The sequence below is a fragment of the Carassius auratus genome, unplaced genomic scaffold, assembly GCF_003368295.1.
Source record: "Carassius auratus strain Wakin unplaced genomic scaffold, ASM336829v1 scaf_tig00216332, whole genome shotgun sequence".
Lineage (NCBI taxonomy): Eukaryota > Metazoa > Chordata > Actinopteri > Cypriniformes > Cyprinidae > Carassius > Carassius auratus.
In genome coordinates this window covers 234,047-247,506 of record NW_020528515.1, presented here as the reverse complement: position 1 = coordinate 247,506, position 13,460 = coordinate 234,047, and the positions used below count along the sequence as shown (strand labels likewise).

The 13,460-nt window shown below is 35.2% G+C and overlaps 1 protein-coding gene across 8 annotated transcripts in view; it reads right to left on the bottom strand.

The window, feature by feature from the left end:
• The window catches only part of LOC113097576 (type II inositol 3,4-bisphosphate 4-phosphatase-like), a 127,552-nt gene that overhangs the window by 54,149 nt on the left and 59,943 nt on the right, over positions 1 to 13,460 (bottom strand). For all 8 annotated transcript variants that reach the window (XM_026262817.1, XM_026262819.1, XM_026262824.1 and 5 more), the window contains 2 exons: positions 11,368 to 11,437; positions 7,552 to 7,699 (listed from right to left, as the gene is read on the bottom strand). In XM_026262817.1, the coding sequence (XP_026118602.1) occupies positions 7,552 to 7,699; positions 11,368 to 11,437 (218 nt within the window). The remainder of the gene's footprint in view (positions 1 to 7,551; positions 7,700 to 11,367; positions 11,438 to 13,460) is intronic.

The following is a 13,460-nucleotide window of genomic DNA, read 5'->3' as shown; positions in this document are numbered from 1 at the left end:
CCTAAACATAAGCAATATCATTCAAAAACATACTAGGATCATGCTTTCTAAGCCATGCTAGAAATGAGCTAACAACATGTAAAAAAACATATTAGTATTGTTAAAACATGCTAAAACTAACAAAAAAACATGTTAACAATGTGTTAAAATATGCTATAGAAATACTACTAATGTGCTTTATTGTAACAGTCTGTTAAAACATTCTAGAAACATGTTAACCACATGGAAAAAATATGTTAGCAATGTGCTAGAAAATACTGTATGCTAGAAAATGCTAGTAATGTGTAAAATGTTACATGGTAACAATTTGCCAAAATATGCTAGAAACATGCTAGCCACATGGAAAACATGTTAGCAATTTGTTAAAACATTTTAGAAACATGCTAACAATCTTAAAATGTTCGAAATATATAGCCACATGGTAAAACATAAGCATTGTGTGAAAATATGTTTGAAACACATTAAAGCATACTAGAAACATGCTAATAATGTTTAAATATGCTAGAAACATGCTAGCCACATGGTGTAACATGTTAGCAGTGTTAAAACATGTTAGAAACATGTTAACAAAGTTACAATACACTAGAAAAAATGCTTGTTACATGTTAACAACTTGCTAAAACATTGCAAAACATGCTAAGTAAGGACATGTAAAAATGTTGTAAGTAGGAACTTACTTAAATAACAGCAATGTGCTAAAACATGTATAGCAACACTCACTTTCTCTGAGTAAAACCTTTTCAATTCAAGTTTTTAAAGTTATTTTAAATGTACAGAAAAGTGTATATTCAAACTTTGCTCTTCTAGTTATTGTTACGGGGTTTAACATCCAGAAGTCTGAGAGCACTAGTAGATTTCTACTCTGCATTCAAAATGCTCATTTTTGTTGTAAAGAAAACAGCACTGGAGCAGATTTGATCAAAACCTGATGAACTCTTAAGATCAGACTGAACTGATCAGTATTTTTATCGTTAAAAATAAGCTTCGATTAAATTTGACTAACATTTCTGACATCAAAAAGTTGTAGAAGTGCAAAACAAGCCCTTTTTTGCTGCCTATTTTCAATACATGTTTTGAGTTTTAAGTTCTGAATGTCACAGTACGTTTTCCTAAACCAAGAAACCAGTGAATTTCTCATCACATGGCCCCTTTAAATCTTTATATGCAGGGATTCAAAGCCACAAAACTCCAATTTTGCTTCCATTGGGCCTTAGAAAAAGGATCAAAGGATATCTCTGTCCCCTGGAGCAATTCAACAGGTGAAATTCACTCATTCAGTCTCATTCAAAAGCATCCACGCATAGACTTTCTCTTTACGTGTCACGCTGAGAGGCTCTGTTGCTTGACTTACTGTGTGTTGTGTCTTTATGTTGTCATGCGAGGTCTGCAGTGATTTGCTGCGTAACACTACAGTCGATTTAAATACGTTATCTCTCCATGCAGACTGACAGAGTCAAGTCTCATTAATAAAAGGTCTCAGGAATCTTTAATTGTGGAGGGTATTTCCAAAGGGAACAATGAATAATTTTCATGTAAATTCAAAGTCACTGTGATGCTTTAATAATAACTTCAGAAATGTGATTAGCATCTTCAAAAGGAGCCAAAGGTGGAAAGAGCTGCAGAAATGAAAGAAATGAGCAGAACAGAGCAATTATTGTTTCTATTGAAAGGTGAGATCAGTGGGGGTTTTCTTAATAATTCTTATTCTCTGCATTTTAAAGCCAAAGTGTGTCATTTATGACAAAACTGAAAATTATTAATGTTATTTTTTAATACATGAATATCTGCAGTAAGTGCACAATTACATTTCGCAAGATTCATAAAAAGAAATCAGGAAGGATGAATTAAATTCCTAAAAACTTTATAATATTATAAAATATTTCCATTTCAATTGCACTAATCAGAGATGTTTCTTGAGCAGCGAATCAGCATGATTTCTGGATGATCATGTGACACTGAAGACTGGAGTAATGAAAATTCAGCTGCGCATCACAGGAATAAATTACATTTTAACATATATTCAAACAGAAAACAGTTATTTTAAATTGTAAAAATATTTCACAGTTTTTCTGTTTTTGCTGTATATTTTGAGCAAACAAGAGACTTCATTCTAAAAATGTTTTCAAATCTTACCAACCTACCATGTTTGAATAGTGGATTTAGCTTATTTCCTATTTCTGTAGCTTAAATGGACACTTTTGTCAACCCAAGCACATCCTAACCGCGACTACAGTATTACAAACCTAATTTCTAATCTTAATTAAATTAAGCAACAATGTGATTTAAGAACTGGCTGCAAACAAGACTAGACCCCACTGACTTTCATTGCATGTTACAGAGAATGGAAAAAAATTATATTTCAATTTTAATTTTTTAAGATGTGAAAGAAGTAATGTCTAAAGTGAATTAAGAGATTAAATTACAGCAGATTTCTGCCACCAGTCAGTCTTATCCTTCAGATAGATCTACCCCGGTCTCCTTCTCATTGTCAAACAATGGTTATCTAAGGAAAACCGGCCAAAAGAAATGATTACTTCATGTCCAAGCAGAGCTGTTAAAACTCTGAGAAGATCTTGTGCTGAAGTTGCCGAGCCACTTAAAAAAGCATCGTATCTCCCATCTTGTTTTGTTCAAAAGCTCCGACTTGAATTGTAATGTGGCTTTATCAGAAAGTGCTTTGGGTGGAGCGGCAGCGATAATAAAAAAGAGATTTGTAGTGGAAGAAACGCATGCGGAGAGGAAGCGGAGGAAACTTCTGTTTCAATTTTATTGGGGTTTGGGTGGAAGAAAGGCTCGGTGATAAAGAGCAGAGCTGAAACAATAGATCGAGGAGTGCTGCTGGAGTTAAAAACACAATTGTTTGGCAGACGAGAGACGAGAGCGCTGGAATTATGTCTAGATGTCGGTACAGCGGGCCACTCTGAAGCCTTCATTTCATGCTGCGTTACAGCCGCCGTATGCTTTAAATCACCGGAGGCTTTGTGACTGCCGTCAATTCCAGAAATGTGACGGGAATAGTAATTAACAACAGCTAAAGTACCTTTGAGTGCAGTTATACACTGATGAAGAAACCACAAAATGCACTGACCTCCGAGTTAATCAACACAAATACATCGCAAAACATGATTTGGAGAGTTACATGGCAAATAACGTGGCAGAAATGTCCATAATGCTTACTCTTTCCATCCAAAATACAACTTTTACTGCCAAAACTGGTGTTTATGGGTTTGCAGTGTCATGATTGTGAAGAAGCAATGAGTCTCAGTTCAGCCCTTCAGCTAATGTTATCACAACAACACTGGTATATAAAGCATGGGGAGTGAAAGTTATCCTCTAGTGTTGGCATTCATCTCAATGACAGTTTCTCATCCCCTCTGGATGTGGGCGACCTGCACCATGCATTTTTTAAATTTAAAAGTCATGTGACTAATCACTGCGTAGCTGCGGGAAAATGACATCATCACAAGCCAGACTGGAGGATGGTAACACAGGAACACACATGATCCTCAACTGAGACAACAAGGACAGCAGACAGAGAGAAAAAAAGCAATGTTGTGCAACAAAATAAAATAAAAATAAATAAATAATGCAAAATAATAAAAAATGCATACATATTGAGCGCTTGTATAATATAATAAAATTAAATATTTCCTATTTTATTTCCTCCAAGACAGCAGACGGAGGGAAAAATAAGGCAATTTATAAAAGCAAAATAATAAAACAATTAATAAAAACAATGTAATTAAAAAGTAATTTTACTTCTTTAAAAACAGGGGAAAATTAACCAATGTCATGCTTTGTTTAAAAAAAGATCCTAAAATAATCAATTAAATAAATACATAATTTTTTCAAAGATAGTGTGAAATGTCATTCTTTTTAATTTCATGCTTTGAAAAGTCTTACAATAAATAAATTAGTAAATATCTGACACTAGCAAAATATCTATTATAATATAATGAAATAATGCTATTATGCTAATAATGCTGTTTATTTTAAGACTTCAGACTTGGAGTGGGGAGCTAATGTTCTGCTCTGAAAAGCCTTACGATAAATAAATAAAATATATTCTGGTGACTGGCAAAACATCATTAAATATATATATATATATTTTTTTTTTAATCAAAGCATTAAAATGTATTTATTTTATTGTATTAATTTTATACATGAATAAATATCAGACATTGGCGAAACATCTATTATAATAAAGTCATTGCTTTCATTGCTAGTTTTGAACAGCTGCCCTTTTTGAATGGAGAAAGATCACTTTTGATCATTAAATTGTTTAGTTCCAGTAGAGTCCAGCAGGGGGCTAAATGGACATAATTGCTTTAAACTTGACCCCTTGGTTTCCAAAGGCTGACTTCTGTAGAGTCAACATGATGGCATTTAAAACCCACTTCACTTTCAATATTAAATGTCATTTCAGGTTAAACAGATACTTAGAGAGGAAACCAAGCATAGGTCAGGACCTCAATATACACATCTGAACTAACTGCTAATAGCATAGAAAAAAATTAAGACTAGCTATGTCAACTGACAAGGAAAGTCAATTCAGAGGTGAAGATCATATTTGTTTTTTAAAACTATGAAGACATATGACTTTTTTTTTTTTAAATAAGTTGCACCGATGAATCACAAAAAATTAAAAACAGCAGGAATGTGCATTACACAAGAAGTTTGGATGTCATGTTGACTTCTGAAGGATACATGTATTGAACGACACTGTGAATATCTGCTGACGTCAGTCCAATGAAAGCTTCATAACAAACAAACACTAGCGGTGAGTCTCGCTCGGTGTTGTGGGCGGATGAGAATCACAACAGAAACAGTGATGCTTAGCAAACACCGCTAATGATAAAACATCAGCCTCACATTGCATTCCATTACTTTGTTGAGACATGACATCTTTTTTCTTTGAATCAAATGCAATTGTGGTTAAACCAGAGGCAAAAATGCAGCTGAAACGGCCTTACAGATGAACGTGGGCCGATAATGAGATGTCTAGGGATAGAAATGGCTGCTTGAGTTACCTGTCTGTAGCAGGAGAGCAGGTGTTGAGGCCAAATAGCCTCGCTGAATAATGCACACATGATGATAATTGCTTAGCAGGGTCTGATCTATGGGAGCTCCAGTCTGGGAATGTGTGTCTCGCCGAGTTAATGATCTCAGATTCTTCAATGGCCAAAAACACACACACGGCCTGGACCGGCGTACGACGATTTGTTACAGATGAAAACATGCCTATGCTAATACTTGTTGCTGATCACGGTGCATGCTGAGAAGTGTTGTGCATGTACATAAAAACAGAAACCCTGGGGAAAGAGCGAGAGCTTGAAACAAAGAGCAAATTAAAGCTGTGAGATTGTTCAGCTTGTTGGTTTGCTAAGTTTTCATCTAGCTATTTCTCTGGTAAATAAAAAAAAGACTAATTGCACTTATTTATTCTTTCATGTGAAAAATATACTGTACATATTCTGATTAGACATTTCACTAAAAGTCCAATCCTTAAAAAAATAAAAAGCGCCAATATTTATTCACATTTTGCCATAAAGCACTATAAAATATCCAAAAAGAATTCAAATAAACTTATCAAAAAATTACATTATATTATTGAAAATATTAATATAATATATATACTTTTTATATAACTTCTAACAATCTACCTTTTAATTTATTATAATATATATTTTTTCATTTATTTATCATTTAATAAATTATATATAGTTACATTAATACAAAACTATAAAAGATCCATTTATAATAATACATTTTCAATAATTAAATAAAACAATAATACAAATATTAGAAACAAAGAAAATGAAAATACACACACTCACATATTTGTGATGCTGGTCATTATGTATATGATTATTAATTGCAATAAATGCTTACATATGATTTAAATGTAAATGAAAAATGTATATAATCACACATTAAATGTATTAAATATATTATAATATTGTAATATATTATTATAAAATTGCACATATTGCATATAATTATTAAATACAAAAGCTGTATATAGGAATATACTGTATAAAATATATGCTTTTTCCACAATTGTTTTTTTTTAAATATATATATCATATAAATAATAATTGAACACCTTCCAAAATGTAGATTACTGCTACATAACAACACACACACACACACACACACACACATATATTATATTTTGAATTCTGCATACTGTTTGCTAACTTTCGGTCTTGAGATGGAATATAATTTGAATCTGATGAAACGTCTAAGTGCTCGAGCGTCTACACACTGATCTGTTAATGGTCAAGTCACACCCCTCCATCAGAAACCCCAAAACAGCTCCTGTTGCAGCATCTGTAAACATGTCCACTTTCTTCTTCCACAGGTTTTCACTGAGCTGTGTGATCACTCCTTCATCTGACTGAAACACACAGGAACTGAGCAGCGTGGTTTCCTTAAAAACATCTATGTGTTGTGTCGGGGTGCACTGTGCACTGCTGTGCTTTAGAAAGCTTTCCACTGAAGGTTTCCCGCGTCGCGCCCTTGTTCTCTTCTACACCTCGCTCTTCCACGCGGCTCCATTCTCTTCTAACGCTCAGGTTACAGCTCTCTCACAATGAGACGGAGGGAAGAGAGAATGCAAAGGTAAAAGAAAAGAAAAGCAGGAGAGAGGGAGAGGTGGTTGAGTTTCAGAGAGAGAGGACAGGCACTCTCCTTTGAAGTGTTAAACATCCTTGAATAATTTAGTGCAGGCTAAGTATAGCTCTAAAACAGCCATTTCCATCCCTCGCTCCGCAAGCGCTCTGTATCTCGCTCAAACCGCGTTTTCCTTCTTGCAAACGATTCCAGCTTCGCTCAACCAGCACTCGAACCTGTTCTCTAGCAGCGGGAATCACCAGGGATCTTACCACTCAATGCAGTCACCATACTTCAGCCATAGGACATTTAAAAAACACTGCATGTATTGTTATTAAATTCCATGTGAAGTCAATATAAGGTTTGATGTTCGGTTACTGTGTATATTAAATTAAACTAAACATGCATTTAGCAGACGCTTTTATCCAAAGTGACTTACAGTGCATTCAGGATCAAATTTTTTACCTAACATGTGCTCCCTGGGAATCGAACCCACAACCTTGCACTGCTAACGCACTGCTCTACCACCTGAGCCATATGTGATACAGAATGTGATATTTACCAAAATAATCAAGATGCATTTGTTGCAAATGCTAGAAAATGTCACTATTAAAATGCATTAATGACTAGAGTCAGGTTTGATTCTCACTGAGCTAAGCTACTTTGGATCTGCCACATGAACAAAAAATAAAATAAAAATCTAGTTTTCATTATATTGATTTCACAGTTTAACAGCACAACACTGTATTGACCGGCTGTCATCTTTACAGTGAAGGCGGCTCTTCACAGCAGATACTGCACTAAACATCCAGAGCAGAAGTTTATACAGTAGGCAAACTAACTCTGATATCACACCCACAACTCATTACTTTTTGTGCCACTTTAACAATCTGGCCTGCTTCACTGCTTCCTCCTGTCCTGTTTGCCCTCTCTTACCTGCAGGTGTCCTCCTGAATGTAGAGGGCAATGAGCTGCTTCGGGATGCTGAAGGACAGCGTACACTCCGCCATCTGCTCCCGAACCAACATCCATTTACTGTCCACCGTCTGAAACCTGTACACCTTACACACCGCGTTCTTAAACACTGATGGAGAGAGAGAGAAAGAGAGAGAGACATGAAGAGAGAGCTACTGTACAGTAAGTGATCATTTAGGAAAAGGACCTTGAATAGTGACAGTCTGTTTCTTCCACAAAGCTAGCATTTATAAAGTTCCTTCTACAGTTCTGTCCACAGCGCTATTTAAACTGCTTTAAGAGCTGCTAGCTAAGTCCTGTGAAGAGAGACGGAGGGAAAGTGGTTCTGGGTGGCAGTGAACACGCTCTTATCAGAAGTGAGGTGGCAGTTTCCTCTAAGGCATGAAATCTTGCTTCTGGTCACCGCTGGGCAATACAGGCGAGTCAACGGAGCAGGACCTGAGGGGAAATCTGCGGGTCTCACCCCAGTGTTTACTTTTCCTCTTTACAGAGTTAGTGGAGATTTTTTCCATTTTCTGACTTTGTGGTGGCAGCATGAGATTTTTATTAAATACACAGGGGGAGAAAAAATATATACTGTAACTCTTTAAGAAAAATTAAAATGAACTTATAGTGAAAAGTAGCTAGATTTGTTGTGTTGCCCCTGTATGCATTATAAATAAAAATTACATTCTAATTTTTAAATGATATTTCATATATAATTAACAAATTGTTCAACTCATATATACGTACACACTCAAACAGTCTATATATATATGTAGAATATATACACACATATATACATATATATATATATATATATATATATATATATATATATATATATATTAGTGCTGTCAAACGACTAATTGCAATCAATATATGTGTGTGTGCTGTGTATATTTATTATGTATATGTAAATGCAAACGCATGCATGTATATATTTAAGAAAAATATGTTCTGTTTATATATTAAATATATTTATGTATAATATAAAATACAAGAACATAAATATATAAATGTATATGCATGTTAATATTTCCAAAATATATGCTGTATGTGAGTGTGTGTATATATATATATTAAATATTGTATATTTGTGATACATGAACATTTAGAAACTATTAAATTTATTGGAAATCTTCAGACATTAATTAAGCAAAAACAGGACACTCCAAAATAATAGAAGACATCGTGCTCATTTATAATTAAAATGTTGTATTAAAAAAAAAAAAAAAACAAGTGCTCTCTGAAATTTGAACCACACTGCAAAAAATATAAATAAATAAATAAATAAATAAATAAATAAATAAATAAATCATGATTACCACAATTGTTACATGTCTTAATATGTCCAGAAAGTACAGACAGATGGTTGGCTGAGGTTGTGGAGTGAAGATAGAGACAGATGGACGCGTGACCTCCAGAGGAGGAGAAGCTCATCCAGCGCAGAAGAGGATTAACCTCTGACTCCGCCCTCACGTCTGCCCTCTAATCCAACGGCCAATCGGATCGCAGCATCTCTGCCTGCTCAAGCTCTTAGGGAAATGACTGTGCGTTGAGTTCGTGTTGAAGCACAGGGGTCGGGGTGATGAGGACAGATTTCATTAGTCACTCTTACCCAAGCAGAAGAGACTAACATATTTTGACACGCAGCGGTGTGACTAAAACAACAGCCGCAATGACATTCAATACGGTTACAGATACGACAACAAATAAACACAGCGAAACATCAGATACGAAGATAACACCCTGGACTTCTAGAGAGATTCGTCTGCCGTTCCCCACTTCCCCTCCATCCATCCCATCACAGCAGCTCATAAATAAAGAAATGACCTTCTACAGAGTTTGCTTCTCAGGGAACTTTTCTCATCCGGAGACTTAGGGTCTATCCACTCACTAATAATGTGCCAGAACATCCCAATCCTCTTCTTCTCTGTGTGCACAACAAATTTACACAGACTAAACTGAAATGGCTTAAAAACTACCGTATTGCCCCAATACTGTTTAATCTGCTACCTTACCTGGGGTAATTAAGGTAATGAGCTGCACTTCACACCGCTGCTGGCTGTTATTTATCCTCAGCAATCACACGGTTCACTGGGACGGCAATCAAACGCTGCCCAATCCACTTCATAATCTCAACAATACGGGTGGGAATCACACCCAATTCAACTATTCTGCTTCTGACTCTACTTAATGATTCCATTACTGATTATTTCATTGCTCAAACGCATAATTGGACCGAAAATACACTTAACAAACATGCAAAATTAAAACATCACTATTTTTGATTACATATTTATTCCTAAGTACCATTTATTCCAAGAGATCTTCCCTAGAATAGGAAATTGGGCCTGAAAAATGGAGTCAACGAAGCTCATTTTAAAACAATAAGTTGCTTTAAATGTTGTTTGTCCACCACAGGAGGTCAAATGAGAAGTTTTATTTACTATTCTTTTCATAAAGTCTTAAACTCACACAAATCTGATGTGTTATTTTCTAGGAATAAACACAGAAGAAAATGATTTGTGATCACTGGTGAAAAGAAAGTTTAAAAAACAGCATTTATTTAAAATAGAAATCGTTGTGACACTTTAAAGTCTAATTTAATAAGGCGAAAGCAGTTCAAATGTCATCACTTCCTGGGGTTTATACCCTGCTGTAACCAGGTTGCATTATAAAATGCTTGCTAGACAGTAACAGCGCGCATGTTTGCTCAAGACTCCTGTTTTCCAGAGAAAAGACATCATGCATCATCTCTAGAGTTTCAGCAGAGATCACAAACTGCTCAAATTCGCCAAGGCACAAAAGCCTGTGAAAAAAATTCAAAGAACTCCATATAAACTCATAAATTTCTTATAAGATTCTTCGGAGCCTGAATAATATGAGCTGCTATGCGCTTTCATTTATAGCTCTGTAGTTTGATTTTAGATCAACAACTGCTTCATTTGTATTTCTTCTAAAGAATTGAAAAGAAGCCTCTGAGACAAAGTTGTCCATACATGAAATATAACTCTCTGAAGGAGCTCAAATATAGAATCAAATATACAGGAAATGACATCACACATATCAGTGAATTCTGCATGGCTGCAGAGCATGAGAACTAGTGTTAGTGGCTGGGTAGTGTGAGGGAAGATGGATGCAAAAAGTGTATTCACCACTGACAGCAATGGAAAACATGTATTCTGATGATGTATACATTAATACCATAAACTGGAAATTATATTATACACTATCATTCAAAAGTTTCAATCATAAGAATTGTTTGTGTTTTTGAATAAAGTAAATTTTGCTCTCCAAGACTGCATTTATTTGATCAAATTCACGGTACAAAATTTGAAATATTATTACAATTTCAATGCACTGTGATCTATTGTAATATATTTTTAAAAGTAATTTATTGTTGTGAGGAAAAGCTGTATTTTCATAAATGAAATAGAAATTTTCAAATCGTTTTTGACCAGTTTAATGCATCTTTGCTGAATAAAAACTTAATTTCTTTTAAAATAATAACAAATATTTTTGAAATTTTAAACAGTTTTAAACAATTTTTTAAGTGTATTGCCAGTGCCTAATTCCTTCTTAAAAGTGTTTTATGAAACCTTATTATTTTGGATCATGTAATTTTTTGTGATGTCATCAGCCAATCAAGCATTATTAGTTTTCTGTGAATATTGTGTCACATGACATTTATGTGTCAGGTGACTGATTTAAAACAACCATTAGCAAAGATGGCGCATTTCACAAACTCTTTCTGCAAACTTTGCATCATACGAGTAAAAAACACAAACTCACCGGCATTCATTATTGGTCCGTTATCTTTGTCATTAACACTTCCATGTGACGACTCGTACACCAGCGTGCACTGTGGGAAGAAAACAACATTTGTGCATTTGAAAGTGAAGCTCATTTGTCCAAATTATTAGACATCAGCATAATGACAACTACTCTAAATACGACCGAGTTTAAAACACTGTCCTGTGACTCTCTCTCTCTCCGTCTCATGAGCCAAGCGCTCAGTGACAAGCTGTCACCTGCACTGCTGTTCAGATAATAGAGGACTTCTCCAAGTATCCCTGAGCACCAGTGTAAGCAATCCAGGAGAGAAGAGAGCCTCACGGCAGCTCAAGACAAACACGACCCTCCATCAACATCAGCCGCAGCCCTCACGGCCCAATCACTTGAAATGCATAGCCTGCATCAGGGTTTAGTGCGATGACGGATGAGTCTTCACGTCTCATTAGGTCTCATGACCTTGGATGGGTCTGTAAGAGCTTCCAGTCAGTTCTTGGCACACGGCTCAAGGGCGGAAAAACCCAAAACAAGAGAGGAGTTGTAGATCAGGCCATGTTTTATAAAGAGTCTTGTTCTGTGGCAGATGCTCCTCAAACATACTTCAGACCTGACCCACATTCCCTCATGAAGAACAAAGACCTCAGATCAGATCCAACCACAACGGCTCTGAGCCGATAAACAGAAACACACTTGTCACAGTAGAGCACAAAAACAACGACTTATCTCTCTGTCCATCCATCCATCCATCCATCCATCCATCTATTTGTATTCATCCATCCATTTGTCATTCTATCTATCCATCCATCCATCCATCCATCCATCCATCTATCTATATAACCATCTATCTATATAACCATCTATCTATCTATCTATCTATCTATCTATCTATCTATCTATCTATCTATATATCTATCTATCTATCTGTATCCATCCATCCGTCCATCCATCTATCTATCTATCTGTATCCATCCATCCGTCCATCCATCTATCTGTATTCATCCATCTGTCTATCTATCTATCTATCTATCTATCTATCTATCTATCTATCTATCTATCTATCTATCTATCTATCTATCTATCTATCTATCTATCTGTATTCATCCATCTGTCCATCCATCCATCCATCCATCCATCTATCTATCTATCTATCTATCTATCTATCTATCTATCTATCTATCTATCTATCTATCTATCTATCTATCTATCTATCTGTATTCATAAATCTGACCGTCCATCCATCCATCCATCCATCCATCCATATATCCATCTATCCATCTATCTATCTATCTATATTCATCCATCTGTCCATCCATTCATCCATCCATCCATCTATCTATCTATCTATCTATCTATCTATCTATCTATCTATCTATCTATCTATCTATCTATCTATCTATCTATCTATCTATCTATCTATCTATCTATCCATCCATCCATCCATCCATCCATCCATCCATCCATCCATCCATCCATCCATCTATCTATCTATCCATCCATCCATCCATCCATCCATCCATCTATCTATCTATCTATCTATCCATCCATCCATCCATCTATCTATCTATCCATCCATCCATCCATCCATCCATCCATCTATCTATCTACAAAATATTAAACCTTAAATTAAATACCTACAGTAATACTTGTCTGAAAGAATAGAAACAAATATAAAAGTCTATAAACAAACAATGTTTTAATATTTGTCAAAATACCCCACAGTTGGAGCCTCTAATGAAAATGTAATGAATTTATGGGCATTTTAAACTGAAAAATGAAACATTATTATGATAGCTTGGCAAACTCATCAATCTGTCATTAAGGTCTATATACTTTCCAAACTTTAACATTTATACAGGGTTTTATCAATCCAGCATACAAAGATCGCCTTCACAAACTTTACTTTTCAAGTTAAAAAATTACCAGTTACGTGGTTTCATTTCAATTTATTTCTACTTCCCTGCACTTAAATATAAATTCTGATCTCTACCTCAATTCAAATTCAGCACCGTCATTTATAAGGCACTCTCTATTTAAATCTCTACAAGTTTCTCTATTAAAATGGTGCTCAGTCTAAATATCCTCCATTTCCTCTC